The sequence below is a fragment of the Salvia splendens genome, chromosome 8 (genome assembly GCF_004379255.2).
Source record: "Salvia splendens isolate huo1 chromosome 8, SspV2, whole genome shotgun sequence".
In the NCBI taxonomy this organism is placed as follows: Eukaryota; Viridiplantae; Streptophyta; class Magnoliopsida; order Lamiales; family Lamiaceae; genus Salvia; species Salvia splendens.
The window spans coordinates 34,209,554-34,237,527 of record NC_056039.1 but is presented as its reverse complement, the minus strand read 5'-3'; the positions used below and the strand labels follow the sequence as shown (position 1 = coordinate 34,237,527).

The 27,974-nt window shown below is 38.0% G+C and overlaps 5 protein-coding genes across 5 annotated transcripts; 2 read left to right on the top strand and 3 right to left on the bottom strand.

The window, feature by feature from the left end:
- The first annotated feature begins 36 nt into the window (after positions 1-36).
- On the top strand, positions 37-6,077 carry LOC121746150 (putative UDP-glucose flavonoid 3-O-glucosyltransferase 3). The gene is made up of 2 exons (XM_042140062.1): positions 37-1,484; positions 5,437-6,077. The coding sequence occupies exons 1-2, from the start codon at positions 92-94 to the stop codon at positions 6,075-6,077; spliced, it is 2,034 nt and encodes a 677-aa protein (XP_041995996.1). The 5' UTR covers positions 37-91.
- Positions 6,078-8,622: 2,545 nt separating this feature from the next.
- Positions 8,623-12,842, top strand: LOC121744320 (anthocyanidin 3-O-glucosyltransferase 2-like). The gene has a single exon (XM_042137823.1). The coding sequence runs from the start codon at positions 9,040-9,042 to the stop codon at positions 10,450-10,452; it is 1,413 nt and encodes a 470-aa protein (XP_041993757.1). The 5' UTR covers positions 8,623-9,039; the 3' UTR covers positions 10,453-12,842.
- Positions 12,843-16,340: 3,498 nt separating this feature from the next.
- LOC121744153 (bifunctional adenosine 5'-phosphosulfate phosphorylase/adenylylsulfatase HINT4-like) lies at positions 16,341-17,496 on the bottom strand. The gene is made up of 2 exons (XM_042137599.1): positions 17,433-17,496; positions 16,341-16,931 (listed from the first exon to the last, which is right to left on the bottom strand). The coding sequence occupies exon 2, from the start codon at positions 16,877-16,879 to the stop codon at positions 16,436-16,438; it is 444 nt and encodes a 147-aa protein (XP_041993533.1). The 5' UTR covers positions 16,880-16,931; positions 17,433-17,496; the 3' UTR covers positions 16,341-16,435.
- A 4,171-nt stretch (positions 17,497-21,667) lies between these two features.
- Positions 21,668-23,072, bottom strand: LOC121745211 (36.4 kDa proline-rich protein-like). The gene has a single exon (XM_042139019.1). The coding sequence runs from the start codon at positions 23,037-23,039 to the stop codon at positions 21,894-21,896; it is 1,146 nt and encodes a 381-aa protein (XP_041994953.1). The 5' UTR covers positions 23,040-23,072; the 3' UTR covers positions 21,668-21,893.
- A 2,654-nt stretch (positions 23,073-25,726) lies between these two features.
- On the bottom strand, positions 25,727-27,858 carry LOC121743830 (major pollen allergen Ole e 10-like). The gene is made up of 3 exons (XM_042137201.1): positions 27,735-27,858; positions 27,003-27,458; positions 25,727-25,970 (listed from the first exon to the last, which is right to left on the bottom strand). Exons 1-3 carry the CDS (start codon positions 27,823-27,825, stop codon positions 25,939-25,941), a joined length of 579 nt encoding a protein of 192 aa, XP_041993135.1. The 5' UTR covers positions 27,826-27,858; the 3' UTR covers positions 25,727-25,938.
- Positions 27,859-27,974: the final 116 nt, after the last annotated feature.

Genomic DNA, 27,974 nt, shown 5'->3' with positions numbered 1-27,974 from the left:
TATAGAAATATCTCTATAAAATATCTCCTTCCTCATCCTACCTTATCAAAACAAAAAGCCGCAGCTAATCAAAACCAACCACCGCCGGAAAATGGACAAATTCGAGCTAATATTCATCCCGTCTCCGGGGCTGAGCCACCTCATCGCCACCGTGGAAGCCACCAAGCTCCTCCTCGACCGCGACCCCCGCCTCTCCGTCACCGTCCTCACCATGCAGCTCCCCAACGACACCGCCGTCGACGCCTACACCACCAACTTCTCCGCCTCCCCGCGCCTCACCTTCTCCGCCCTCCCCGCCCTTCCCCCGCACTCCAAAGCCTCCATTTTTTATCTCATCGACAGCCAGATCACAAACGTCAGAGACGCAATCGACCAACGCCGCCGCGACCACCGGATCGCCGGGATCGTGGTCGACATGTTCTGCCTCAAATTCGTCGACGTTGCTCTGGAGTTCTGCTTTCCGGCCTACTGTTTCTTCACCTCCGGCGCCTCCACGTTAGGTCTGTTTCAATACGTGCTCTCGTTGAAGTTCAACGAGAAAAAGGAGCTGTCGGAGTTTATAAACTCCGACGAAGAGCTTCCCGTGCCGTGCTTTTCTCTCCCTGTTCCGGCGAAGGTCCTGCCGGCGGCGTTCGTCGCCGGCGGCCCGATCGCCGACCACTTTCTGAACCTTCTTAGGAGAATTCCGGAGATGGACGGAGTTGTGGTGAATACGTTCCACGAATTTGAATCTTATGCGATCGATTCGATGGCGGGAAAAAACCCTAGAATTTATCCGGTGGGGCCGATTTTGGACTTGACCGGCGTGTCGAAGGAGGATGATGTGAAGAGATGGCTCGACGATCAGCCGGAAAAGTCGGTGGTCTTTTTGTGCTTTGGCACTAATGGGAGTTTCAGCGGAGAGCAAGTGAAAGAGATCGCTCTAGCTCTTGAAAATAGCGGATGTCGGTTTTTATGGTCGTTGAGGAAGCCGATGTCGGTGGAGGGGAAGAAGATGGTGGTGGAGTATGAAGATTTTGGTGAGGTGTTGCCTGAGGGGTTCTTGGAGAGGACTAAGGGGGTCGGGAGAGTGATCGGGTGGGTGGGGCAGGTCGGGGTGTTGTCTCATAGGGCGGTTGGGGGATTTGTGTCGCACTGTGGATGGAACTCGACTTTGGAGAGCGTGTGGTTTGGGGTGCCGATGGCTACTTTCCCGCTCTATGCAGAGCAACAGCTGAATGCGTTTTATCTGGTGAAGGAGTTGGGGATGGCGGAGATGATTAGGTTGGATTATAAGACGGATTTTAGGGGGGAGGAGGATGAGGTGGAGATCGTCGGGGCAGGGGAGATCGAGGGGGCGATACGAAGATTGATGACGGCCGAGGGGGGTGGGGTGAGGGTGAAGGTGGAGGAGATGGGGAGGAAGGGAAGGGCAGCTTTGGAGATTGGTGGATCTTCTTATAAAGCTCAGGCTATGTTTATTGAGGATGTGATAAGAAATGTGGGTTAGTTAGTTTCTTTAATTTTGTTGTGCTTTTTATGTGTTGGAGTCACTTACGTTGCATGTATTCGAAAATAAAAGTGTTGTGCAAGATACTCCATTCCTTTCGTCTCTATTAGAAGTTGGAGTAAATTTTTTTTATTTTTGTATGAATCATCATGAGCAAAGCGTCGAGCGATAGGGCCGGGTCAACGAGCGACGTGGCTATAAGACTCACTACAAAAACTTCCCAGAATAATCAGTCACTAATCATCAAATTTCTGACACTAAACAGTGTTAGTGACATAATACAGTCGGATACAAGTTGTAATTAAAAAGCTTGTCAATAAAAAGTTTAGTGGCAGATTTGCACGTCATTAAAATTACAAACATCAATACTGATGAATATGCCGTCAGAAAACTTATTGGTGGTTGTGGCCATAAGCCCATATTAGTCACAGATTAGGCCATCACTAATTATTGACGGCGTATCCCTCCCTAATTCTTTGATTTAAAAATTTAGGTGTTTCAAACTTGTAGATTTGTGAAGGTGATGAAATCAGTGACGAATCGGGGTGTGGGGCTGCCATCGTCGACGACAAAAACATCATGCCAACGAGATAAGCTTCCTTACTTTCAATTATTATGAGTTTGATGCACTTTGCATATTCACATTTTTGGAACACTTGATAGACTAAGTTTTGCTTGAGGGTTTTGGGCAGATTCTAAATCTTAAAGTGAATGCTATGCATGCTTTGATGTGATAAAAAAAGAGAGGACATGAATTCCATACCTTTCAAGTGCCCACAACAAGGCTAATTTTGTTTGTGAATACTAAGTTTCAAGGTAACTTTGTAGGAGTATGTGAAGGTGATCGAGAGGAAGAAAGAATTTTGTTTCTATTTAGTGTGGATATAGGCTAAAATATATTATGTTGCATTCTTCCTATAAATCTCTGAAATTGGATTCGTTATTGAATGCAAATACTGTATAAGATATAGACCTGCCCAAGGTTTACCGAATCGGTGGTTAAAACCAAAACTGTAGCAGCCGGTTACGGTTCTGAACCGAAACCTTGAGAATTTACCTGAACCGAAATCGTCGATTTTTGAACCGTGGTTCGGTTCAGGTTCAAAAATCTTCGAATCGAAATCGTGCCAGAACAGTGAAAAACAGCCGGAAAAACCGTGAAACCAAACCGGAACCGCAAAAACCAGCAGTTCAGAACTGTGAAAAACAGTAAAAAAATCGCTCGCAAACCGCCGGTTCGAACCGAAACCAAAACCGGCGGTTTTATAATCGGAACCGTAAACGCGAAACACCCTCGCGGTTTGGTTCCGGTTCGGCAATTTCTAAAATCGGAACCGACGATTCCGACCGTAACTGCCGGTTCCGGAACAGTGGGCACCTCTAATAAAATACTCCCTCCGTCCCTCTGCAGTAGAGACGTTTCATTTTCAGCATCCGTTTTAGAAAAATAATAATAAATAGTTAAAATATAGAAAATATAACGTAAGAGATAGAATAATATAGAGAAGATTCATATCTATATTGTTCTCTCTTTTATTTTACTCTCTCTACACTTTAACTATTTATTATCATTTTTTTAAAATAAGTGCTCAAAATGAAACTCCTCTACTACATAGAGTGGACGGAGGGAGTAGATGATAGATATGGAAAATTTAGATGCAGTAAATGCATATGTTCCCACTTGCAAATATTATATCTATTTCCTTAAGATTTTATTTGATACGGAAATCCTAATCATAAATATACTCTTCAGTAGATCTGTTAAGAGTAATCCTCTCAACGTGAGATTGGACGCTAGATTGTAGAAGTCCCGTGAGGTGAAATCCCGTCGACCGCTAGGGTTTGCAAAGAGAACGAAAAAGAACAAAAGTAGGCGAAATCTTCGATAATCTTATTCATGATTTCAGCGCCTATTTATAATTCTAAGGACCCTAGGTTGGTTCGACTTACGGCCCGGGAAAGAACCAACTAAGAAAACCCGGAACGGAGCTTATAAATTGCTCGACCCAATTGTTCAAAATAATAATAAGAAACAAAACAATAAATCCCAAAAATACAATTAAATCATCTATTCTACGTGCCGCCTTATTTGGGGACGAAGTCACCAAATCTGGCCGGTGGCCCCGCCTTCCTTCTTGGCCTCTCACGCTTGTTCGTCTCCCTTGGTGATGCTCTACCTCGTTCCACTGTCTCACAATTCAACTCCGGCACCATTATTCCCTCCGGTTCTTCGTCCACGAGTGGAGAAGGCTGCTGTCCAGCCTGAGCTGCCGACGTACCTGTATCAACTCCCCCCGGGATAGAAACATCCTTGTCCACAAGGATCAGATCGGGGAAACGCCAGCGCACCAGCGTCACTGGCTCCCACGTGGGGCTCTCACCTCCATCATCTTCCCACTGAATCAAAGCTTCTTCAACTGGCGCTCCATCCCGCCACACCGTACGGTTGGTGACCCACTTCAACGGTCTTGACACCGGGCGACCCCGCGCGAACAGCGGAGGTAACTCCAAACCCTCAGGCGACACCTCCTGCACAAATGATCGAAGCAAACTAACATGAAAGACATTATGCACCCGACTACCTTCCGGCAAACGAAGGCGATAAGCCACCTGACCGATACGTTCCAACACTTCAAAAGAACCAAAAAACCTGCGCACCAGTTTTGAGGACAGCGGCTTGGCGACAGAGTATTGCCGGTACTGCTGCAACTTTAGCAAAACCATATCCCCCACCTGAAACTCGACATGACGACGATGTTTATCCGCGGAAGCTCGCATTCGCTGTTGCGCCCTCTCCAAATTTGTCCGCAACGCCACAATTAATTCTCCCCTTTGTCTGATCAAAGTCGCCACATCCGGAGGCGTGAAACGTGATGGCTCAACTGCGACGAGCGGAGGGGGGTCACGCCCATGTAAGGCCTTCAAGGGAGAAGTCCCCAAACTCTCATTAAAGAAACAATTTAAAGATAATTCAGCCCATGGTAAAAAATTCACCCATTTGTTGGGTTTATCTGCAACAAACGCTCGTAAATACTGCTCCAACCCACGGTTCCTCACCTCCGTCTGCCCATCCGATTGTGGGTGGTACACGGTTGTGAAGTGCAGCTTAGTGCCGCTTAAACGTAGCATCTCCTCCCAAACATCATTCAAGAAGACCGAATCTCGGTCAAACACCAAGGTCTTTGGAAAACCATGATGCTTTACCACAGACTCAATAAAAAGATTCGCCACCCGCAGAGCATTAAAGGATGGCGGTAATGGCGCAAAGTGCGCGTACTTGGACAATCGATCGACGACCACCATAATTGTCGTGAAACCTCTAGACTGTGGGAGACTCGTCACAAAGTCCATAGAGACATCCTCCCAAACCTGAGAAGAAATAGGCAAAGGCTGCAACAACCCGGCAGGTTTTTGCGTCGAGTATTTTGTCGTCTGGCACTCCATACAAGCTTCAACAAATTTTTGCACATCTCGCCTCATATTCTTCCAATAAAATTGAGCCGCCATCCGACGAAATGTCCGTTCCACACCCGGGTGGCCAGCCAATGGAGTCGAGTGATGTTCCTAAAGTAAAGGCTTCTTCACGGCCGAGTGCTCGCCCACATAGAGACGTCGATCCCAATAGATCAAGCCATCGACGTACGACAAATGGCCTCCCGCCTTGCCATCTGCAATCAGCTTCCTGATGTGTAACAATTCTTCCAGCTCTTAAATATCCAGCATGAGCTGCAACGTGCTTTTATTTAATGTCATAAAATCCTTTCAAAGTTTTGGGTTGTTACATATACTCCATCTGTCCATGATTAAATGTCTCATATTTGATCGGCACGAGTTTTAAGAGATTATTTGGCTTCATGTAGTAAAGTGGGTAGAAAAGTTAGTGGAAAGTGAGACCTACTTTTATATATTGGTTTTATAATAAAATTTGAGTGAAATAGAGTTCTAATTTTCCGACGTGATTGAATTTCTGGATCAGCAACCGCGAAAATCAGTAGTGTTCCTCTGCTTCGGGAGCCTGGGGAGTTTCACTGAGGCGCAGATCAAAGAGCAGGCCGCGGCGCTGGAGTCGACCGGCGGGAGATTCCTGTGGTCTCTCCGGCGCGGGAAACAGCGCTATTTCTCCACTCCGGTGGAATCAATTCTGCCGGAGGGGTTCTTGGAGAGGACTAAAGGTGTAGGGAAGGTGATAGTCGGGTGGGCTCCGCAGGCGGCCGTGCTGGCGCATCCTGCGGTGGGAGGGTTTGTGTCGCACTGTGGATGGAACTCGATTCTGGAGAGCATGTGGTGCGGAGTTCCGATGGCGGCGTGGCCGCTCTATGCGGAGCAACAGATTAATGCGTTTCAGATGGTTGCGGAGGTGGGAGTTGCGGTGGAGGTTAAGGTGGATTATAGGGAGGAAAGTGGGGTTGTGGTGAGGTCGGAGGAGATAGCGGCGGCGATAGAGAGGCTGATGGAGGGGGAGAAGGGAGTGAGGGAGAGGGCGGAGGAGATGAGAGAGAAGAGCTCCGGCGCCGTCGTGGATGGTGGTTCTTTAAGGAAGTTTTTGGCTAGGTTGGTTCGTGACATTATGGATAATGCGAGTGCTTGAGAATTGAGAACAATTTTAATTTATTAATAAGAAATTTGCGGCCTCATGAAGCATGCAATTACAAATTACAATTTTAAGGTCTAAATAACTCTATAAATATCAGTATCTTCTTAGTATTTTCATCATGATATGATTAAATTCATAAATCTGTATCCCTTTTCTCTCTCCTTCTCCCATTCAACGCTTGTGTTGATACCTTTTGGTATCATCTTTCTCTGCTGCAAGTTTTGGCACAATCTATTCAGAGTCATATGGGTCACGGCCAACTCACCATCTACTGTTGAATCCAGGATTTTCTTCTTTAGATATGATTAATAATAATATCGAATTTTGAAGTTGTAAAATTGGATTGATCTTTTATTTTTATTTTTTAATATGTTTTCTCAATCACAAGTTTATCATTTTTCATTAAAAAACTTCATTATATTTAGAAAATGCTACCTCCTTCCATCCTAGCTTAGTTAGGCTATTTCTTTTCAGTATGAATCTTAAAATATGAGTGTTTAGAGGATGGGTGGAGAGAGTATATAGTAGCAAAGCAGAGAAAAAAAATACACAAGACAGAACAAAAATAAAGTCCATTAAACGAATATGCTTAGCAAAAAAACGACTCAATTATAATGGAACGAACCAAAACAAAGTTACTAATTGAACCACCAATGGAATAAATGGAATAGTACTTGGATGACTTCCTATATTTAAAATGTAGAATCATAGTATGTTATGGTTAATTTATTCTAGCTTTTGATGGATGTGTTGTTTTTATTAAGAAATCATTTTTTGATTTATTTAAGAAAAGAGGAGAAATTGCCATTTAAATTATAAGTAAATAAAGTATAGGAGAAGAAAAAAGTACTAAAGATAAAAAAAACAATAAAGTAAGAAAAAGAAAACAAAGTAGGGGTAGAAAATAAAGTAAGAGAGATAAATGTGTTGTTTTTTGCAAAAAAAAAAAGGAGAACCGATGGGACAACCCGAATTGAAAATTTGATCACTTATAGTGGGACAGATGGGAGTATAATTTTTGTATCTTTTGTAATTGTCCCATACAAATGAAATTATGATGAAATATTTGGGAATTTTGTAACCTTTGTCGTTAAATCATCACCACATACATAATATTCATCTAAAAATCGACCATCATAATATAGAAAAATGCCAAATTTATGTAGAAATCAACCAAAAGATATAAATAACAAATTTTGTTGGAATTTAATTGTATGAGAGACTTGGGAAAGATACAAAAGTTATGGTTTAATTAGTTAGTTTTGAAAGATATTATATTTATCAACAATTAATAAAAACTTATGATTTAAACAAGAATTTCTTTTTATAAAAAAATAGAAAAAAAGAATAAATGCAATAGAAAATATAAAAGATAAAGAAAATTAAAGGCATTAGAAGAAATTCAAAATGCTTAGAGCATCCACAACCGTGCTCTTGCCAGCGGCACGGTTGTGGGCCCGGGCGGTACTATTCATGTCTGCTCTCTGGCAAGAGCACAATACTCACAACTGTGCTCTTCCGCAAGGACGAGCACAATTAATATAAAATTCAATTAAACAAAAACATTTCCATAATATTAAAATTCATTTAAAAATCACAATAAATATTACAAATTACAAATAAAATTAAAAATTACATAATTAAAATCCTAAAAATTAAAAATTACATAATTAAAATCCTAAAAATTAAAAATTACATAATTAAACTCCTAAAATTAAAAATTACATAATTAAACTCATAAAAATTGAGATTTAGAGAGTTGTTTAGTATAGTGTCATTTTTTGTGTTTGAAATGAGAGTATTTATAGATGAAAGTATGAATTTTGGGGTAAAAATAATGAAAAAAAATAAATTAAAAGTGTGAAAAAAATGGATATATTTTATTAGGAAATGAGAAAATATTTTTTTTATTAATTTTGAATTTTTCAGATTTTTTCGATTTTATTAAAAAAATAATAATAAAAAATGATAAATCAACGGGCCAATCAGAAGCTGCCACGTCGCCACCTCGTGCTCTTGCCGCTGGCACGGACGTGCTCTTAGCTAAGAGCACCACCCTGCCAGCGGCAGGGCGCATCAACGGACGAGCTCCGTCCTTGCCAGCGGCAAGGACGGCGGTGAGCATGCTGCTCACCGCTGCGGATGGTCTTAAAAGGGGAATTGAGAAATGAAATTAAAGAATGAACCAGTGATTTCAATAAGGTCAAGAGAGTTTTTTACCACTAATTTTCCAATTATGTTAGTTTTTAAGTGAACTCCAATATAAAATTATTATCTCTGTCCTAACGAAGATAATTCACCTTCTGTTTTTGATTTGTCTCGGTCAAGATAATTCGTTACTGAAAACAAAAATATTTTTATCTTTACTTAACACTGCATAAAACTTAGTGTCGTCCAAAGAAAGGATCATTTCATTAAAATAAAATGAATACTATCATATTTGGGTGTAAAAATATACCTCTTTTGTAGCTAAATAGATGTACATCGGACTTCCACCCTTGAACCCTTCTACTCAAGTGGATACTAATGTGGGACAAGAAATGAAAGGATTTTCAAACGTGAAATAAAGAGCCAGACTAAGAAATCATATGAAGATCACTACCTGCTCTTCATTCATTCACGTATTTATGACTGATTTCACTGATTTACAGAATCAAATACCGACATACGTATTTATGGTAGGAATTGACATTTCCGTCCACATCTTCATCTTCTTATCTCTATTCAACTTTATTTTTCTCATCTTTTACAGAGTAATAACTTTATCTTGGTCATCTAATTATCTTTCTCTTACGTTTTTAGTCTCTTTTCCTTCTTTTACTTTAATTTAAAAGTTCATAATGTATTTGTTTTACTTCAACTCTATTGACATTGGAGTACTACTTTCATTGTCACAACACAATTTAGTGTCTTACCAAAATCCTCAAAACCCTTTTTTTTTAATATTTTGATATCAATGGAAGAAGCCCTTGAGCTAATCTTCGTCCCCGGACCAGGGATCGGCCACATCGTCTCCGCAATCGAGGTCGGGAAACTCATAGTCAACGAAGATACGCGGCTTTCCATCACGTACCTCCTCATCAACGACCCCGCCGTTCGCGAATACACGAACTCAAGGCAAGTCCACCCCCGCCTCCGCCTCCTCAACCTCCCCGAACTCGCTGAGGTCAGCTCTGACTTTCAAACAAAGTCAAAGCTGCCCGAGATCAAGTCCGTAGGACGGGTTGACCGACAAAAGCCTCTTGTCAGAGAGGCCGTTGTCGGCATCATGGCTACGGAAACCCGAGTCGCCGGTCTCGTAGTCGACATGTTTTGCCTGACCATGACCGACGTCGCCGACGAATTCTCGATTCCGGCCTACTTATTCTTCGCCTCCGGCGCCGGCTTCCTCTCCCTCATGGTGTACATGCGCCGGTTGACCGACGAGCACGGCGCCGATATAACGGAATTTAGAGACTCCGACGAAAAGTTCTCCGTCCCGGGATTCGTCAACCCTGTTCCGGCGAGGGTTTTGCCGTCGGCGATGCTCGACAAAGACGGCGGCTCCGTCGCCGTCATGTCGTCGGCCCGACATATTCGGAAAGTCAGAGGGATCTTCATCAACACATTCCAAGAACTTGAGCCGAACCTATTCCAATCTCTTTCAATTTCAAATGAGGATAAATTGCCACCGGTCTACGCCGTGGGACCTATAGTCAACTTTCAAACCTCGCCGGACTCGAAATATTCCGACGCGATTGAATTTCTTGATCATCAACCGCGAAAATCAGTAGTGTTCCTCTGCTTCGGCAGCGAGGGGAGATTCTCAGATGCACAGATCAGAGAGCTGGCCGCGGCGCTGGAGTCGACCGGAAGGAGATTCCTGTGGTCTCTCCGGCGCGGGAATCAGAGCGAGTCATCGAATGCGGCGGTGGAATCAATTCTCCCGGAGGGATTTTTGGAAAGGACTAAAGGGGTGGGGAGAGTGATGGTCGGGTGGGCCCCGCAGGCGGCGGTGCTGGCGCATCCTGCGGTGAGGGGATTCGTGTCACACTGTGGATGGAACTCGATTCTGGAGAGCATGTGGTGCGGGGTTCCGATGGCGGCGTGGCCGCTCTACGCGGAGCAGCAGATTAATGCGTTTCAGGTGGTGGAGGAGGTGGGAGTTGCGGTGGAGGTTAGGGTGGATTATAGGGGGGGGAGTGGGGTTGTGGTGGGAGCGGATGAGATAGCGGCGGCGATAGGGCGGCTGATGGAGGGGGAGAAGGGAGTGAGGGAGAGGGCGGAGGAGATGAGAGAGAAGAGCTCCGGTGCCGTCGCGGATGGTGGTTCTTCTAGAATTTTTTTGGCTAAGTTGGTTCGTGACATTATTGATAATTCGAGTGGTTGAGAGTTTAGATCGATTTTAATTTAGGTATTAATGTTTTTTTAGACTTTGATTGTATTGATTGTGAAACCTACTTGTGCCGGTCCGCATTTACTTTTAATTTTGGTATTAATGAATTAGTTTATTACTTTGTCGGTTCACCATTTAAAGATTTTTTTTAAAATAAAAGAGAAAGTGAGTTGAATTTGAAATCCATTTAAAGTTTTAGTTTTGTATTGGACCGTGACTAAGAATGGTCGCCCATAAAATTACTGCCTCGAAAGGAGCTAGTCATGATGAGCCAACATCCAGCGTGGTGTGGCCTGCTAAAGGAGGCAACTATAGCCAACAAGAGTGTATGGGAGTAACTCAGAGTCATGGTTTCGAAAAGAAGTTTGTTGTGAGCAACAATGACGTTGGTTCTTAAAGGGGTTGATTGTTACGTATTGTGTTGTAATGTCTCATATCGATTGTGTAAGGCTACTAGTGTGAGGTTTTATAGATCAATTGAAATCGCTCTTATGACAAGCTTATCTTTATAAATGAGTTATCCTAATTGGCCTATTTATTTCGGTCCTTTGTCTTTTGTACAGATCTTTTCCGTCTTCGATCATTTCCGATCAATACCCTAGCATGTGTACCATAGCCCAACTTACCATCCACTCTTTCGCACGAATCATTCCGCATTAAATAACTTCTGATTGAGATCCTACCACGCATCTACACTACATCCCAACTTCCATCTACACACATATAGTCAAATTGAGGCCAACGATTTGGGGCTCTTAGGCTTAGCAAAATTTGAGTCATGTTATGATTGGTTGATACGAGTATAAGACCAATGGAGCTTCAGCAGGGACGTGAAATTCTTACGCAATGCAGCCAACTAAGAGGTATACGGAGAAGTACTCCAACTGTTCGATGAAATGCCACATAGTGTTTTAACCTAAAATATTAAATTTAATGCATATTTTATTCATCTATTTCTTCATTAGAGATTGAATGAATCCTATTAGCTGAATTTGGAGTGAGTCGTTTACGCACCTTAGTCCTTTACGAAAATGACTTAAGGGGAAACATTGATGAGTTGTTTGGAAATATATCCGGGACCGGGAAAGGAATATTGGAATCACTCCAAATTCTAGACTTGGCTCATAATAAACTAAATGGAACACTGCCAGACCTGAGAGCATTTTCTGCACTGACAGAAGTATACTTTGGGGGAAACAACTTGACTGGCTTTATTATTCCTCTAAGTATCCGCCAACTCTCTGAGCTTCGTGTTCTAGATCTTTCTAAAAATTTGTTGGAAGGTGTAGTCTCTGAATCCCATCTCATCAAGCTCAACAAGTTAAAGGAACTAGATTTATCATTCAATTCATTGATATTGCATTTTGGCTGATTGGAGTCCAGCTTTTAGCAAAATGCAATGTGGGCCCATCTTTCCCAAAATGGATTCAAACTCAGAGAAGTTTCAATGTCCTTGATCTTTCTAGAGCTAATATAACAGATGAAATCCCAGTATGGCTGTGGAGTGTATCCCCTTCATTAACCTACTTATGCCTTTCTGATAATCAAATTACCGGTATTATCCCGAATCTCTCATCCACTTTCTGACTTTCATCAACAGCATAGATCATGGTAACGATAGGATCTCAGGTCCCATTCCATTATTTTATGCTGTATCTTATGGTCGGTTTTGGATACTTGACCTCGCCAATAATCAGTTGGCTGGAGAGATTCCCAACTGTTGGGAGAAATTGCCATACTTGTTCTCTCTCAGTTTAGCTAACAACAGGTTATGGGGTGAAATTCCTAGTTCTTTGGGATCTTTGCATGACCTCACTGCACTGCAGTTGCGTGGTAATAGTTTATCGGGAGTGTTTCCTTCCACTTTGAGACGTTGCCGAAACATGAATTTAGTGGATGTTGCAGAGAATGAGTTAACAGGAGACATCCCTACTTGGTTTGGTGAAATGAATCAAATGACATTTCTAAACCTTGGTGCAAACTAATTGCACGGCAGTATTCCTGACGAGATATGCAATTATACGTATATTAGAATTATAGACTTGTCTAGAAACAACCTGTCTGGAAAAATCCCCGATTGCTTCAATGATTTTACTTCAATGGCTCAAAATAGTACGCCAGCTGATTTGGTTCGTCTGGGTTATGTTTATAGCCATGCAGAAACCATGGTTAAATAGTACTGCTACTATGATTTGATAATGGAATATATAATTTCTTTTGTTTGTGAATAGAGGTGGACAGAGATGGTACAAGAAGAATTGACGATAACTATTGCTTATGAATAGTCTTTGTACCTTGCTTTGATGTCCCACATTTCATCAATATGTTGGTCATGTAATTTACTTTGCGATAATACAATATTGTGTGATCTTATTATTGTCAAATTTGAAGTGTTTTTTCATACTTTTTATTATCGTGCATTTAGAGATGATGTTATATTGCAATATCACTTTCCTGTTTTGTCTTTTTTTTTTCTTATCGGCGCCGGAATAAAAAAAAATTGCGGGAGGGTTCTTGGAGAGGAATAAAGGGGTCAGGAAATACGCCGTCGTGGTAAAAATATCACTGGCGAGCATGAAGTGCAGATTACCGTCGGCGGCTGTATGTCGAAATTAGAGTCGTATCAAGAAAATCGTGCCAAGCATATTATAAGCTTTATTAGTTTAATATATTATTCTTTTGTAATTACAATCGTGTCGAGCATATCATAAGCTCCATCTAGGATTTTTTTTTCTTCTTTCCCGAGTCGTATCAAGAGAGTCGAATCACATGGGATCATTAGATTTTATTTGTATAAATAGGCTTGCAATCGTTAATAAGCATGCAAAGCTTATTCATATTAAAAAAACGTGAATTACAATTATCAATATTTTTCGGCATTTCAAAAATAACTGAATGTAATTTATTTTTTTCAAGACTTTTGTTTATATCCACATTTACACCTCGCTCTATGTTTTTAATATTGAGCTAGTTTCTTGTACACAATGATCATTTTAGTTATTATTATAGTAATATTATTATTCATGATCAATTTTGAACATTACCTCATATTTTTAACAGAATGACAAGTAATACAAATTCACAACATTTCAATTGTTCCCATTCACACAACGAGAAAACAATTTGATAAGAACCTCAAATATATGACTTTTGGCAAATTAAACTTTCGTCACATTTAAAAATATAGAGTTATAAAAAGGACAATATTTTATAGTCTTCAAGATTATCATATAATCATGTATCTATAAAAAAGCTCCTATTTTAAGAAGGAAATATTTTGGCACATCTAACTCCACAGTTTGCTTGTAAACACTCATTATTAGTGGTGCAGTTGGAAGGGCATCCTTTTAAATTCACACCTCGCTGAAAATCTCTAGCTTCAACCATATTAAAATTAGAGGATGGTATCACTGCAAAACATTATATGAAAAATAAATTAATATTTTAAAACAATAAATAACATATTTTACTTAAAATATATACTTCTATACCTCCTTCAATATAAATCATTAAAAATAAATTAACATAACTGGATGCCATATAATGGAATTTTTTATTGAATGGAAATGCCTGCTGAAACCACGAAAACTGCAAATAAAATAAACTGGAGGATTTTAATATTGGCCATAGTTGAGTTTTGGTGGATTTTGAAAGCTTCTGCAAAATTAGTGCAAAATATATAGCAAAAATTGATAGTTTAATTTAGTAATTATATAAGTATAGCAATAATTTCATGTAGATTTATTTTATCAAATAAGTATAGCAATAATTTCATGGTGATTCATTTGATCAAATATCGAAATAATTATAAATGGTGAAAAGGGATAGTAATGGGAATATCTACAGAGGTTCCATGTAACGTTCGAAAAATTAAGAATTTAAAAAAATTAAAATTTGACATACTACTAAATACTAATTGAGTTTGCTGTTTTCATTTTAAGAATTTTGAATTTTTATTCTTTATTTTTCAAAATGATAATTTCTTTAAATTCTTAATGAAATTATTTAATTTGAGGCAAAATATTTATCCTGCAATCTGAGGCAAAATGGATTCTCTATTTTATCCGAATTCATTTTAATCATTCTTTATTTTCGAAATGTTGCATTAATCCTTTATCAGGATAAATAGAATCACCAATCAGATAAAATAGAGAATTCACTTTTTAAGATAAAATAGAGAATTCATATGAATGATTTCTCATTACCAAATTAGCTTCATTCAAGTATCCATAACAATGATAACTTTACAACTACTATAAGAACAATAGTAGTAATATTATTCTCTAATATTATTCTCTAATTGCAGGATAAAATAAAGTTCAACCTAAATCTCAGAGCAAATTCTCTTAAGAGCTGAAACTCTCAAACATCTCACTCCACATTTCAAACTAACGCACTCCGCATCGCTCGTGCAACGAGAGGGGCAATCTTGTAATTTCCTCACTTGCAGCACCTCTCTACCTTCAACAATGTTTGGGGTTTGCATAACTGCAAAAATATTATTTTCCAAAATTTCAAATGTCATACTAAACTACATGTAATAAGAAATATATGATAAATAAACAATAGTATAGAAATTATACCAATTGAAATCATGAAGCATGCAACAAGAATCAACCAGAGAGCTCTAACAAGATTAGCCATTTTCTGGAGGATTTGTAGATTCTGATGTCTTCTGCATAAAAAGTCAAATATATATAGAGAAGCATGGTTGGAGCATAATTATTTTTAATGTTAATACATTTATTCATACGTTACATGTATAAAATCATCACTTTCCATATGAATTCTAACGTAATCATCAATCAAGATTGTATTTGTGACATTATCACATATGGTAAATGCGAAAATACATGCAATAAAATCTCAGATGCAATTACACAAAAAATTATACTTTTCCTAGCTAGTGCACAAAACCCATTATAATGATAAGTTATTGAAAAGCTTAATTACACATTAAAAAAATGTAAATCAATATAGATCTATACCTCTCACTCTGCTTGAATGTTTGAATATCAACAGAAAAAATAAATAGGCGTGAATTTTAAATTTAAGATCTAAAGTACCCAAAGATTATATAGGAGATTATGTAAGCAATTTGTCATAAATAATTTATAAATCATGTGCTGTCTTTTTGATACGACAACTCATTCTTTTTCTTAAAAAATGTAAACAACTAATATAGTAACTGCTTTTACAAGAAGAGATGTATTCTCTTACACATCATTCCGGTATTAAAATATTATTCGCATTTTTAATTGAAATGCACGTGTATTTTTCTAGCTCAGGAATTCACAAAACTTAGTATTTCTTCATATATAATATATTAAACTTTATTTTTAAATTAGGGAAGATATATATACACGTTGAGGAATCATATTCTGATATCCAGCGTATCTCCTATAATCGCATATAGTAACACGGAAAGTTGTAAAATCTTGTATTTTACATCATTTGTATATTCCAAGATACATTCATGTGCTCATTCATGATATAATTAGAAGATTACTTCTTATGTATGAAAATTATATGAATAGAAAAATTTTACCATGTTAGTATGACATGTACTTTATTTGACCATCGTTCATAAACGTAACTTTTGGTTTAATCTTTATATCAGTATCATTCATAATCGAGGAGAGAGCTTGAAAGAATCATTTGATCATATTTAACCATCAAATTAAACGTGAGATGAACAAATAGTAGTGGAGGGCAAGATTTTAGTGAGTTGTGTTGTTTAACTTCCAAGAATATCAATGAGATATCATTTCTTTTTGCATAATAAAATGTCAAATATTTGTCCTAATTGACAAAAATAGTTGTAATCTGTGTACATATGCTAAAATCAAGACTACAACAATTCAATTCAAGAAAACCAGCATATTATAGAGCAATTCCAGTATACTATGAATAGAAAAACACAGTACATGAATCAGTTCACTGAGTATAGCATCCACAGAAGCCGTAACCGGGCGCCTCAGAGAGAAGACACCGGCTTTATCCTCTCCAACAGCTTCTCTGCTTCGATGAATCCAACAAACGGCCCTAGGGACAAGTACTTCATAGCTCTCCATCGGGGCGTATATGGAAGTGCAAAGCAATGCAGATGGAGGTGGTTGACACTATTGAAAGGGGGTTGGTGGAATCCGAACCTATACTGCTCAGCATGAGGCGCGTCTCTCTCCAACAGAGCCCTGCCAACATCCAGCATGTTGCTGACCAGAGCAAAGTCCTCGGCCCTCCTCCGGAGTTGCTTGACAGTCGGTATGTGCTCGACTGGGATGACAAGATAATGCTTTAACGCGGATGGACTGATGTCCTGAAACGCAACCACCTTGTCGTCCTGGTGGAGGATGGGGGCTGGGGTCGAGGCACGGGTGATTTGGCAGAAGATGCACGACGACGATAGAGCTCCGGCCATTGTCTTACTCAAGGAAGCTGCATTCACTCATTCCATATCTCTAGATTTTCTTCTACAAAGAAATGCCCTTTTTTAGAGTTTTGATTAAATAGAGTTCAACTGTAGAGATGGAAATCTGAATGAGGAGTATTACAGAAGATATGTTTCATTGTTTAAAATTAACAGAGATAAAGAATTCCAAATCAAAATCACGTTAGAGAAATACTACATACTAGTAATTCTTTCCTTTTTCATCAATAATTCGACATCGTAATCGAAAAGACTGAACTGATTCATTCACATCAGTGATTGATTCAACGCAACGGAAATTTCAGGAAATAAAATCAGTGATTGATTCAATTCAGCTCAAAATTCGATATCAACATAATTTCTCTTTTTTCTGGCTAATCGGAAAAACAAAAATTGACATTACACTACAGAATAGATGGAAAATTCCAGAATCAAATCAGATGGCCATATAAGAATTTAATTCAGCTCAAAATTGACGCAAAATCGAAATCAGAGAGCAAACATCAGCATAAAAGAGCGAGAGCTGGAAATGTAAAATTAGTACCACGGGCACAGAAACACGAATCAAAATGAAGGATCGGCGGCGAGCTGATACTAGTATATCTTTGGAAATATCTCCCATATCTTTATTATTATATTATCATATCTTTTCCATATAATTGTTATCTTATTCACCAAGTTAGATTATCCATAGGAGTATTATAAATAGGACTATTGTTATTCTCATTATTCAATCAATGAAATCATAATTATTGTCTTTTATATTTATTTAGTTTTTCCGTTTATAATTTCCGATTGTCGACAGAGCACGGTTTCTCTGCGACTTTCTTTATCTTTTTCACTTGATAAGGGTCTTTCCCTTATCAATTGGTGCTTTCATTCGGTTCTCATCCTCCGAATTACCTCCATCATGTCATCCACCTATGCTGCCTATTACCATCACCAATTCGACTACCGTCAGCCGCAATTCGCCCACCACCCATCGCAACCCATATATCAGCCGCCACACCATCCGATTGGATCATTAGATCTGCAACAATCCTATCCACAGGATAGGCACTTCCACCCACAATATCATCCTTACCAGGCCCGACAGCCCACTTGTTGGGACCCATGGGTGCGCATGCAACAGAGTTCTTCGACCTATGATCAATCCCCGCCTCACGGCCCATACCTCGCCTATGGTGAAGCGACATACCAGGGTTCTGACCCCAATAATCCTGACCTTATGGCTCGATCGTTCTCCCATGCCCAACTGGCCGCCGTAAACAATTACAACGAGAAATTACGTGTGTATAGATTGGACCAAGCCGCCTTGCTCGCCCGTTTGACCGCTCGGTTTGAGGAGAACACTGATGATGAGAATATAACTGAGGATAACATTGATAACACTTTCACGATGGTATTGAGTGTGGATGTTCCCAAAGACATTCACGATGTTCCCAACATCATCACCGATGTTGGCATCAACACTGCTGTCGGGGTAGATGTGAGTGATGAAATTGAACAGAGTGAAGGATCTCAAGACGAGGCATGTGAGATGCCGCTCGCAGAGTCAAGGCCGTGGCCGCTGAACCCCGCTCTACTGACAGCTCCACCCTTCCTCAACCAGCAGCCCGTTGCTGCCTCCGACGGGCATCCACCGAGCCTCTACTCAGCACCTAGCAACCCTAAATTCAGTTATGATTCCCTATAACTAATTGCTGATGTTACTGATGCATCAAAAAAACCTTGCCCAATAATTGCAATTGATCAACTACTTGACCGAGTTCACGTTGGAGCGGAAGGGGTATTTTTAGATGATGAAGAGAAGGTTGGAATTTTGACAGTAGCGCTAGAGTGCATGCCAACTGGACTGGATTACTGGGCGACAACCTACATTTCTGATGTCAATGCACTTATGATTTATTGTCCACGACGACTGAGATGCTCAACTGTTTGGTGTGCATTTGATCCAGGAGGGAATAGCCCGCCAAAGCGTATGTTCGCGATGCTTTTCATTGTGTTGTGGGTACCACCTTGAGGACAAGGTAGATTTTAACCGCGGGGGAGTTGATACGAGTATATCTTTGGAAATATCTCCCATATCTTTATTATTATATTATCATATCTTTTCCATATAATTGTTATCTTATTCACCAAGTTAGGTTATCCATAGGAGTATTATAAATAGGACTATTGTTATTCTCATTATTCAATCAATGAAATCATAATTATTGTCTTTTATATTTATTTAGTTTTTCCGTTTATAATTTCCGATTGTCGACAGAGCACGGTTTCTCTGCGGCTTTCTTTATCTTTTTCACTTGATAAGGGTCTTTCCCTTATCACGAGCCGCCCTATTCCGGTGGTCGTGGCGGAGGATGAAGACGCAACAGCCGCCGTGGACGATTTGGGGATTTAGGGATTTGTTTTTGTTTTCGTTTATATTATTCTCTTTTCTGATGTCGAATTTTTGCGCTAACGTAGAATTTTACATTTCACCATTTGTTTTGATTTTATTCTTACTAGTATCACACCTGTTCTGCACGGTCCATTTTATTTATTTATCAAAGTATGGAATATTTATTTGGAATAAGAAACAATATCATCGGTTTTATTTGGAATAAGAAACAATATCATCGTATTTAATAAATGTATACAAACAATATTACATTTGATAAAAGTCGTTAATTTTACCAAAACATAGGCGTGATGTACAAAATTATGAATTTAGTATAATTTGTATACAAAATTTGAGATAAAATAATTTGATTATATAATGATAATATTAATAAATATGCATTTAACTCGTACTCCTAATTAAGATGAGAATTTAATTTATTTCAACAAATAACCTCACAATTAGCATAATTTTAAAATGACCTGAGTTTCAATCATAAGTGAAACAATAGCAATTTGTAATTTATGCATATTGTTATACCTAACTTTTATTAGAATTTGTTATGTACATTTAATTCATAATTAAGATGAGAAAAACCGAAAAGAAACTTTTAACTTTATGCATAAAAAATCGAAACAAAAGTTATGGCATAATTTTAAAATTATTATAATGAAATTCATGTAATTTCTTCCAAAATTCATTCTATATGCATATAAACACCCGATTCATAATTAAGATGGGTTATAGGTTTATAAATAGAAAAATTGTGAGTCATTTATAATTAACTTTTTGTAAATTGGTATACTTTATACATATTGATGTACCCCAACATTTATTAGAATTTTATACATACATTCAATTCATAATTAAGATGAGAAAAAGTGAAACAATACTTTTAACTTTATGCATTAAAAGCGAAACTTAAATTATGGCATAATTTTAAAATTGTTATGATGTAATTCATGGAATTCATCCTATTTCTTCCCAAACTAATCTTCTATATATATAAAAACTCAATTCATAATTAAGGATGAATTATAGGCTTATAAATAGCAAAATTAATTAGTCATTTATTTATATAATTAACTATTTGTAAAATGGCTTGATTTAAATTTTGTTTTGTATGCTGCGAAAAATCAAGGCACTATTCAGTTAGCAAAGACAATTGCGATTAAGCTTTTTTTATTAAGAAGATAGCATTAAATACCTTTTGCCATTAATCCTATATTTTAAGAATGAATTGACAATTCGATATCCCCATTAATCTCTCATCACCAATCAATCAAAAATTTACTAATTAATCAGCCATTCAGCCTAATCTCTGAATTTCAAAACTTGATTCTAAATTGTCAATAATCTCACCAATCCCATAAATTAAGAATTGAATTGATATTAATTAATGATCAATCAATCAACAAATCATCAATTAAAATCTTGTTATGTTTTTGCTAACTATTGATTTCATAAAATAAAATAAAATAAAATGAAAAATAACTAAAAACTTGCACTCTAATTATTAAGGTGGCTCAATTTTAAGTACTGTATTAAATAAACAACGTATTACTACTAATATTAAAAACCCTAATGCGCCGTAGTTGGTTAGGACTATGCCATCCTCTTCTTCATGCTTCATCTTTTGAAATTTCCGGTAAGTCCTCCATCTTCTCCGGTGTAGCGTCCATATTCATTGTCTTCAAGCAATGCTCTATGGAATTTTCGCTGTCGGATCTTCGGGAATTTTGGTCTGAGAATGAATAGGCTGCCGAGGGAATTGAAGGTTCAATTTTGGATTGGATTATATATAGGGCGAGAATGTGTATATACATGCCCATTTATATAGTACTGTATAAAATTGAATGGTGATATAAATGTATTTAATGTCTCTCCGATTCAAATACACATACGTTTCATATTCCTATTTGTTGTATGATTAAAAACGGCTGCGTAGTTGCAAAATAATTTCAGTTATTCAATATAACTTTCTAAATTAAACGTCATTACTGGAGTATAACCGTTAATTTACTCGATAATGAAAATTGGAACAGCCACGTCCACAAATATTCAAAACATCCATAACTAATAAATATTCAACGTTTTGCCCAAAATTTACAAATATTCAAAATGTTGACCAAAATTGCCTTTTATATATGTATAATATAGATGTCATTCGAATAAAACATTAAGTGAGCTAATGTACATCATTACAAAGTTTTTATTCTAATTATTTAAAATTGATCTAGTATATCGACCTTTTATTATTTTTAAAATTGAATGGCTCTTCGATTGATCCACATATTAAAAAACTGGAAATTAAACCCACTAAATTTTAATACTATTCACCACTTGTGCATGTCACACATTGGCAAGTAATTTGTGCTAGCTTGCAAGTATTCGAGTTGTCGAAACTGAAATTGAAATTTCTGTATACACTAGCATACATTCTGAAATTGAAAAAATACATAGGCATACACTTGTGTGTCTACAATCTAGGTAGTCTCTTATTCAATATTGATTTCAAAACTGAATAAGATCCCATGTAATGGTATCAAGACACAACAATAACATTTGAAACAAAGTATTAGGAAATTTTGTAACAGAAAAGAACTTGTAACAACTTAATAACTAAGCATGGCATTGGAATCCAGGAGGTGGATTTTTGCCACATCCAACAAGAACTTCTAGGGCAATGGGGAGGATAATGTTGACATTGAGAAGCTTGGCTTTGATGGTGGTGCATAGGCAGAGGGCAGCGTCCAGCCCCACTAGCCCCTCGAGCACCGGGCAGCACTTTTCCTTGGCGCTTGGCCCGACCCCTATGTGCACCAGGCCACCCAATAGGTCGACACACGCACCTAGTTTCAAGGTGTCGATTGGGCACGTGTCGGTTGCCTTTGGTGGTGGTGGCGGTATCGTTGGTGGTGGTGGTGGACACGGCATTTCTGATGGTGGTGGGGGTTTGACAACGGGAGGCGTGGGAGTGACCGGAGGAGTGACAACGGGTGGTTTTGGTTCGACTGGAGGTTTGGGCACAACAGGCGGTGTGGGAGTGACAACAGGTGGTTTTGGTACGACTGGAGGTTTGGGCGCGACAGGCGGTGTGGGAGTGACAACGGGTGGTTTTGGTTCGACTGGAGGTTTGGGCACAACAGGCGGTGTGGGAGTGACAACAGGTGGTTTTGGTACGACTGGAGGTTTGGGCGCGACAGGCGGAGTGACAACGGGTGGTTTTGGTTCGACTGGAGGTTTGGGCACGACAGGCGGTGTGGGAGTGACAACAGGTGGTTTTGGTACGACTGGAGGTTTGGGCGCGACAGGCGGTGTGGGAGTGACAACGGGTGGTTTTGGTTCGACTGGAGGTTTGGGCACGACAGGTGGTGTGGGAGTGACAACAGGTGGTTTTGGTACGACTGGAGGTTTGGGCGCGACAGGCGGTGTGGGAGTGACAACGGGTGGTTTTGGTACGACTGGTGGCTCGACTACGGGAGGTTTGGGTACATGGGGTGGTGGCTTGACCACCGGAGGCGGTTTCACCTTTGGCGGGACGGTGGGTGTTGGCTTGGGGTGGTACGGAGGTTTTACATGTGGCGGGTGTGTCGGTGGTTTGGGGACGTGGGGTGTTGGCGTTGGCGTCGGTGCCGGAGGCTTAGGGGGGTGTGGTGGTTTTACCTTTGGTGGAGTAGGGATCTCACAATATGGACATGCTATAGTAACAAGAAGAGTTCCTAAATTGAGAAATATTATGATTTGAGCAATTTTGTGGTTGTCCATGTTGAAGGTGTTGCCTATGATGATGTGTTGCTTCATGCTACTTATAGACATTGAGAGATGATCCACCTACTTAATAAGGACTCAATAATTTTCCACTAAATTTATATAGTATAAATTAAATTGTTTTAGTATATTACTCCCCTGTCCCACATTAGGAGTCACTTTGACTCTTCTGCATCCATTTTATAAAAATGATAATAAATAGTTAAAGTGGAGAAATAGTAAAATAATTTTTACCATTTTAACTTTTTATCGTAAAGTAATTGAGAGAAATTGGCCTTCTAACTTTTTTTTTAATCTAATTTTGTTTTATAGGAGTATTTTTTGAAAGGCATAGAGCTTGAATTTGATAGCATCCATTCTAAATATATAATCGTGATTGTAATTGGTGCTAAATTTGTTGTATGCTATTATTGGAGTAATCCAACATAGTAGTATTGATTTTGGCAGGAAAATGTCAACTAATTAACTAATAATAATTATATAATCATAAATTCATAATTCTTTAATTGGTTACATCTTTATTGTGATTTTACTGGTTTAGGAATTGACCACAAATCGTGAGGTCTATTTTAAAATCAATGAAAAAGAGAAAAAATAAGAAGCAGGAGAAGAGAGTCAAAACCAGTGGGGTCTATAATTTATCGAATCAATATTTAATACATATGTCATGTTTCATAGACGAGGGGATTGATTCCCTTGATTTAATATCTGGACCACTAGATTTTATACAAAATCTAGAATTTTATCCCTTGAAGATTGATGTAATCGTTGTAGATAAGTTAGCGTGTAACAAACACATCGAAATTTTGAGCGTCATTTTGTTTCAAACTTGAAAGACAATAATTAAATTAGGAGCATAGTGATATCATCTAAGTGCTAACATGAAGATCTTAAAAGATCTTTCTACTTTATTGAATTCTAAGTATCATCCCATCTAGAATTTGAAAGATTATAACTAAATCATAAGCACCATCTCAACTTCTCAGCATTATCTCATCTAGAGTGAGGACTGGTTTCCGAATATCCAACTCATCAATCTCTCAAAATTAGCTGAATAAAACTTGAACACAAAAAATGGTAAACACAATTCTTGGCCATTATTCACTACATTCAATGACTTTGGGTACACACTTATATTAAGGTCCAAACAAGGTAGGGTAGCTTATGGCTAATTGGTTCCAATTTTTCATAGTTTAGAGGAAAGAGGGAATGGATTTTATGACTATTTCGCCCGTGACTTACCCAGTCATGCAAATAAAAACAAGTTCGGTTTACTACCTTTTATTTTAATTCATTTTCAATCTTTACTCAAAGGACAAAATACTGTACACTATTTTCAATGAAACATCTCACTCAATGAATTGTACCACTAAGAGCATCTCCAGTGGTCGGCGAGCGAGCGGCTCGCCGATTTTTGGCGCTCGCCGAACTATTGCAGTCGGCGAGCGCCAAATCGGCGAGAATTTCGGCGAGGGCATGCCGATTCCCGGGCGCTCGCCGCTATTGCAGCCTCCCGATTGGCGAGGAACCGGCGAGCCAATTTTTAAAAATTTAATATTATTAGAGAATTTGGGGGTCCCGGATAGCGGCGACGACGGCGAGGAGTGAGGCGGCGCCGGAAGGGGTGGGCCCGTGCGTGGATTAGGATTTTTTTTAAGTAATGTAAATTTTTTTTACTTTTTTTTTAATTAATGTATTTTTAAAAATTTAATATTATTAGAGAATTTTCCCGTATATGTGTCGTAAATTTAATTCTGTATTTTGTATGATTGTTTAATTATTTGTTTTTAGTGCTGATGATGTGGCAATGCTATTGCTTGTCCAGTTGCTTGTCCAGCTGATGTGGCAGGAGGAATTTAGTGCTGCTGATGTGGCATGGCTGAGCTATGGCTGGGCTATTGCTTGTCCGCCGACCATTGGAGATGCTCTGACATAAAATCTAGATTTGTTTCGACTTGTCGGCAGCTGGGAAAAATCGAATATAGTGAGACTTTTGTAAATTAATTAATACTCGATATTTTTTCTAAAATTATGGATTTTCTCTTATTTTGATTTGGGTCCACTTCAAAAAATATTTATGTTTCAATACGATTGATAAATTAAACACATCCACTATTTTTATGATATTGATTACAAAAATACTAGAGTAACCTATTTTGAGGAGTTATCTACAAACGTCTCCCACTATTTTTTTAAAATTAATACTTTCTCCTTTCTAAACAAGAGTCATATTTGGTTATAGTCTTATAGAATGAGTTTTAAAAAATAGTTAATGGAATATAAATTTCACTTATATATATTAGTTTTATAATAAAATGTAAGCGAAATAAATCGATCAAATGTGAAGCATATTTATCATTTATGATAAAAGTGAAATAAAACTCTTATTTAATGATGTAGGAAATAGCAAAACATACTCTTATCAGGAACGGAGGGAGTAATACTTCTTATAATTATTGCTGATATGTATTACTATTTCATCTCTATTTTTGGAATAAAAAACTATGAAGCATTGTTAATTTGTTATAAAATAAATTGGTAGATACATTATTACCATTAACTCTATGTAAAACTATAATCGCTAAAATTGCGATAACGGTCTATAGAAACTTGATAAAAATCCATGGTTCCAGATTACAAAACCCTTATCAACATATTAATTGTGGATTTTTTACAACGATATAAAACACTAATCAACATATTATTCGATTCAAATAAATAAAATTATATAGCAGCATAGAGCTTTTTGGGAAAGATATATTATAAAACTAGAAATAACATAAATCCTTACCTAAACTACAAATTATTGTAGAGCTTAAACAAATGTGCATTTCTTTAATTGCATACAACAATTACCAGCAAATTTGTTTAATTTTATTGTGCCTTGTAATATTCTTCAAGTGGAGAGGAAATGGCACTGATCATAACCTGCGCAAAATGTAAAAGTTTCATCATCGAGAGCTGAATAATTTATTTATTTTAATTATGATAAAACTTTTCAACCCAAACTTTTATATTGGATGGGATTTCACATTTGTTTCAAAAAAATTGTAGTAGTACGATGAAAAGGTACATGTATAAGTATAACTTGATCTTACATTAGTGTTATATCAAAATATGATACTAGGCTCATTCAGCTCAATCCTAATAACTCGAACATTCGACCTACTGTTTAAGATATTCATCTTACCAACTAAGTTGCAGTTTGTTAACGGAACTTTCTCCAAGTTGGTCCCAAAGTAAATCCTTATTGGGCTCAAATTGGATTTAGTCTTACTGGGCCTTGTGTTATTTTAACAATTGAATAGTTTATTTGGTAGACCAGTTTATACAATTGTTTCTGTTTCTATATATACATAGGCTCAAAAATCAAATATACTCTACAATATCAATATTTATTGAATTGTATCCTATTTAATAAATTTTGATATTCGAACCTAAATTTTGAAATGCTCTAAAATATATCCCAAATAAAATTTTAGGTACCTTAATGCCGAGTATATTAATTAAATATATATATGATCGTTTATATGTAACTCTAACTCACACACAAAGCATAAAATTCTTGATTTATGCTTTATACATGTGTTTAAGCAACGTTTTACCTCTTGTCTTTCTTTCTTTTTTTTCAATTTGCTATGATATTTAGATTCGTAACATACCTTATCACTATATTAAGCATATCGTAATTAATACATTTTAACAACTATTCTCTCCGTCTATTACTAATTAATCTTGATAGCATATTTAACATAAAATTAATAAAATACCATAGAGATTAAATAATTGAAATATTGTTAGTTTAAGATGAAGAAAAATTAGAGAAGAAATTAAAGCAATGAATTTTGGTGAACGGATGAAAAATAGAAGAAAAAAATTATTGATTGTGAAGATATTGTATAACCAAATCGCAAGCGATAGCAATTGTTGTGTTGTTTAATTTCGAAAAAAAAAACTTACTTGGATCAACATTGACAACCATAGCCGAGCCTCCAAAGTCACAAGTTCCACCACTAGATTTAGTCTTTTGCCAATAACTATTGAAAGCAAAGGAAGCATGCGCAACCACCGTGTCCGGTTGGGAGCACGCGCCTCCCGGCTGCGTCGGCCCGCAGTCCGCCCCCGACCCGCAGGCGTAGTCCAACGCCTGCTGGATCGTCGGGACGGGCACCGAGGGCTTCGCCACGCACCACGACCCGTGGCCGGGTTTCGCGGAGGGCGACGGAGGTGTTAGGGATGGCGGAGTTGGAGGGCGCGTGGGTGGCGGGAGGGTCGTTGAAGAGGGCGTCGACGACGACGACGGCGGTGGATACGAGCACAATGGAGGGTAGTTTTGAGGAGTTTGATATGGTGAAGTAGGTTGGAGTTGAGCACTTTGTGTTGTAGCTGCATTCTTGATTGAGTCTATGCTTTGATCTAAAAAAATATTTGTTAAATTGAATTTAGAAAAAAATAGATATATATAAATAGAAACGACATTAAAATCATTATTAACGTCGTTAATTTAACAAATGGCGTAAAAATCGAAGCCAATTAGTTAATTTTGAGATAAGGAATGTAACATAACATTTTCTTTCTCTATATGTGTGTGCGCATTGGCGGAAAAAGACAAATTTTGAGAAAATGGAGCTCTCAGAAATTTTTTCTAGTTCCGCCACTGATTGATTGTGTATAGTGGAAAAGAAGTGTTACCATAGCTTGATATGCAATTGGTGAAGGCTAATGGTGTGGAAATGGCTAAAATATAGAGATTGATGAGAGAAATAGTTCTTGGATTCATCATTGAGATTGGGAATTATGTGTGAATACAATTTGGGTACATGGGGGCAATTTAAATGGATTAGTTTGTGAAGAACATGTGCTTGCTCCCAACAGAAGCAAAAATTTATACAAAAAAAAAGAAAAGTAGTGAAATTCACATATGTTTTGCTT

What these genes read in the sequence shown, in the direction of transcription:
- LOC121746150 (XM_042140062.1), top strand. Translation starts at nt 92, where the DNA reads ATGGACAAATTCGAGCTAATATTCATCCCGTCTCCGGGGCTGAGCCAC. An exon ending in GGATGTGATAAGAAATGTGG is followed by an intron (nt 1,485 to 5,436) that starts GTTAGTTAGTTT and finishes TAGAGTTCTAAT; the next exon opens with TTTCCGACGTGATTGAATTT.
- LOC121744320 (XM_042137823.1), top strand. Translation starts at nt 9,040, where the DNA reads ATGGAAGAAGCCCTTGAGCTAATCTTCGTCCCCGGACCAGGGATCGGC.
- LOC121744153 (XM_042137599.1), bottom strand. Translation starts at nt 16,879, where the DNA reads ATGGCCGGAGCTCTATCGTCGTCGTGCATCTTCTGCCAAATCACCCGT.
- LOC121745211 (XM_042139019.1), bottom strand. Translation starts at nt 23,039, where the DNA reads ATGGACAACCACAAAATTGCTCAAATCATAATATTTCTCAATTTAGGA.
- LOC121743830 (XM_042137201.1), bottom strand. Translation starts at nt 27,825, where the DNA reads ATGATGAATCCAAGAACTATTTCTCTCATCAATCTCTATATTTTAGCC. An exon ending in CAATTGCATATCAAGCTATG is followed by an intron (nt 27,459 to 27,734) that starts GTAACACTTCTT and finishes ATATTTTTTTAG; the next exon opens with ATCAAAGCATAGACTCAATC. An exon ending in GGTTGTCAATGTTGATCCAA is followed by an intron (nt 25,971 to 27,002) that starts GTAAGTTTTTTT and finishes CATTTTGCGCAG; the next exon opens with GTTATGATCAGTGCCATTTC.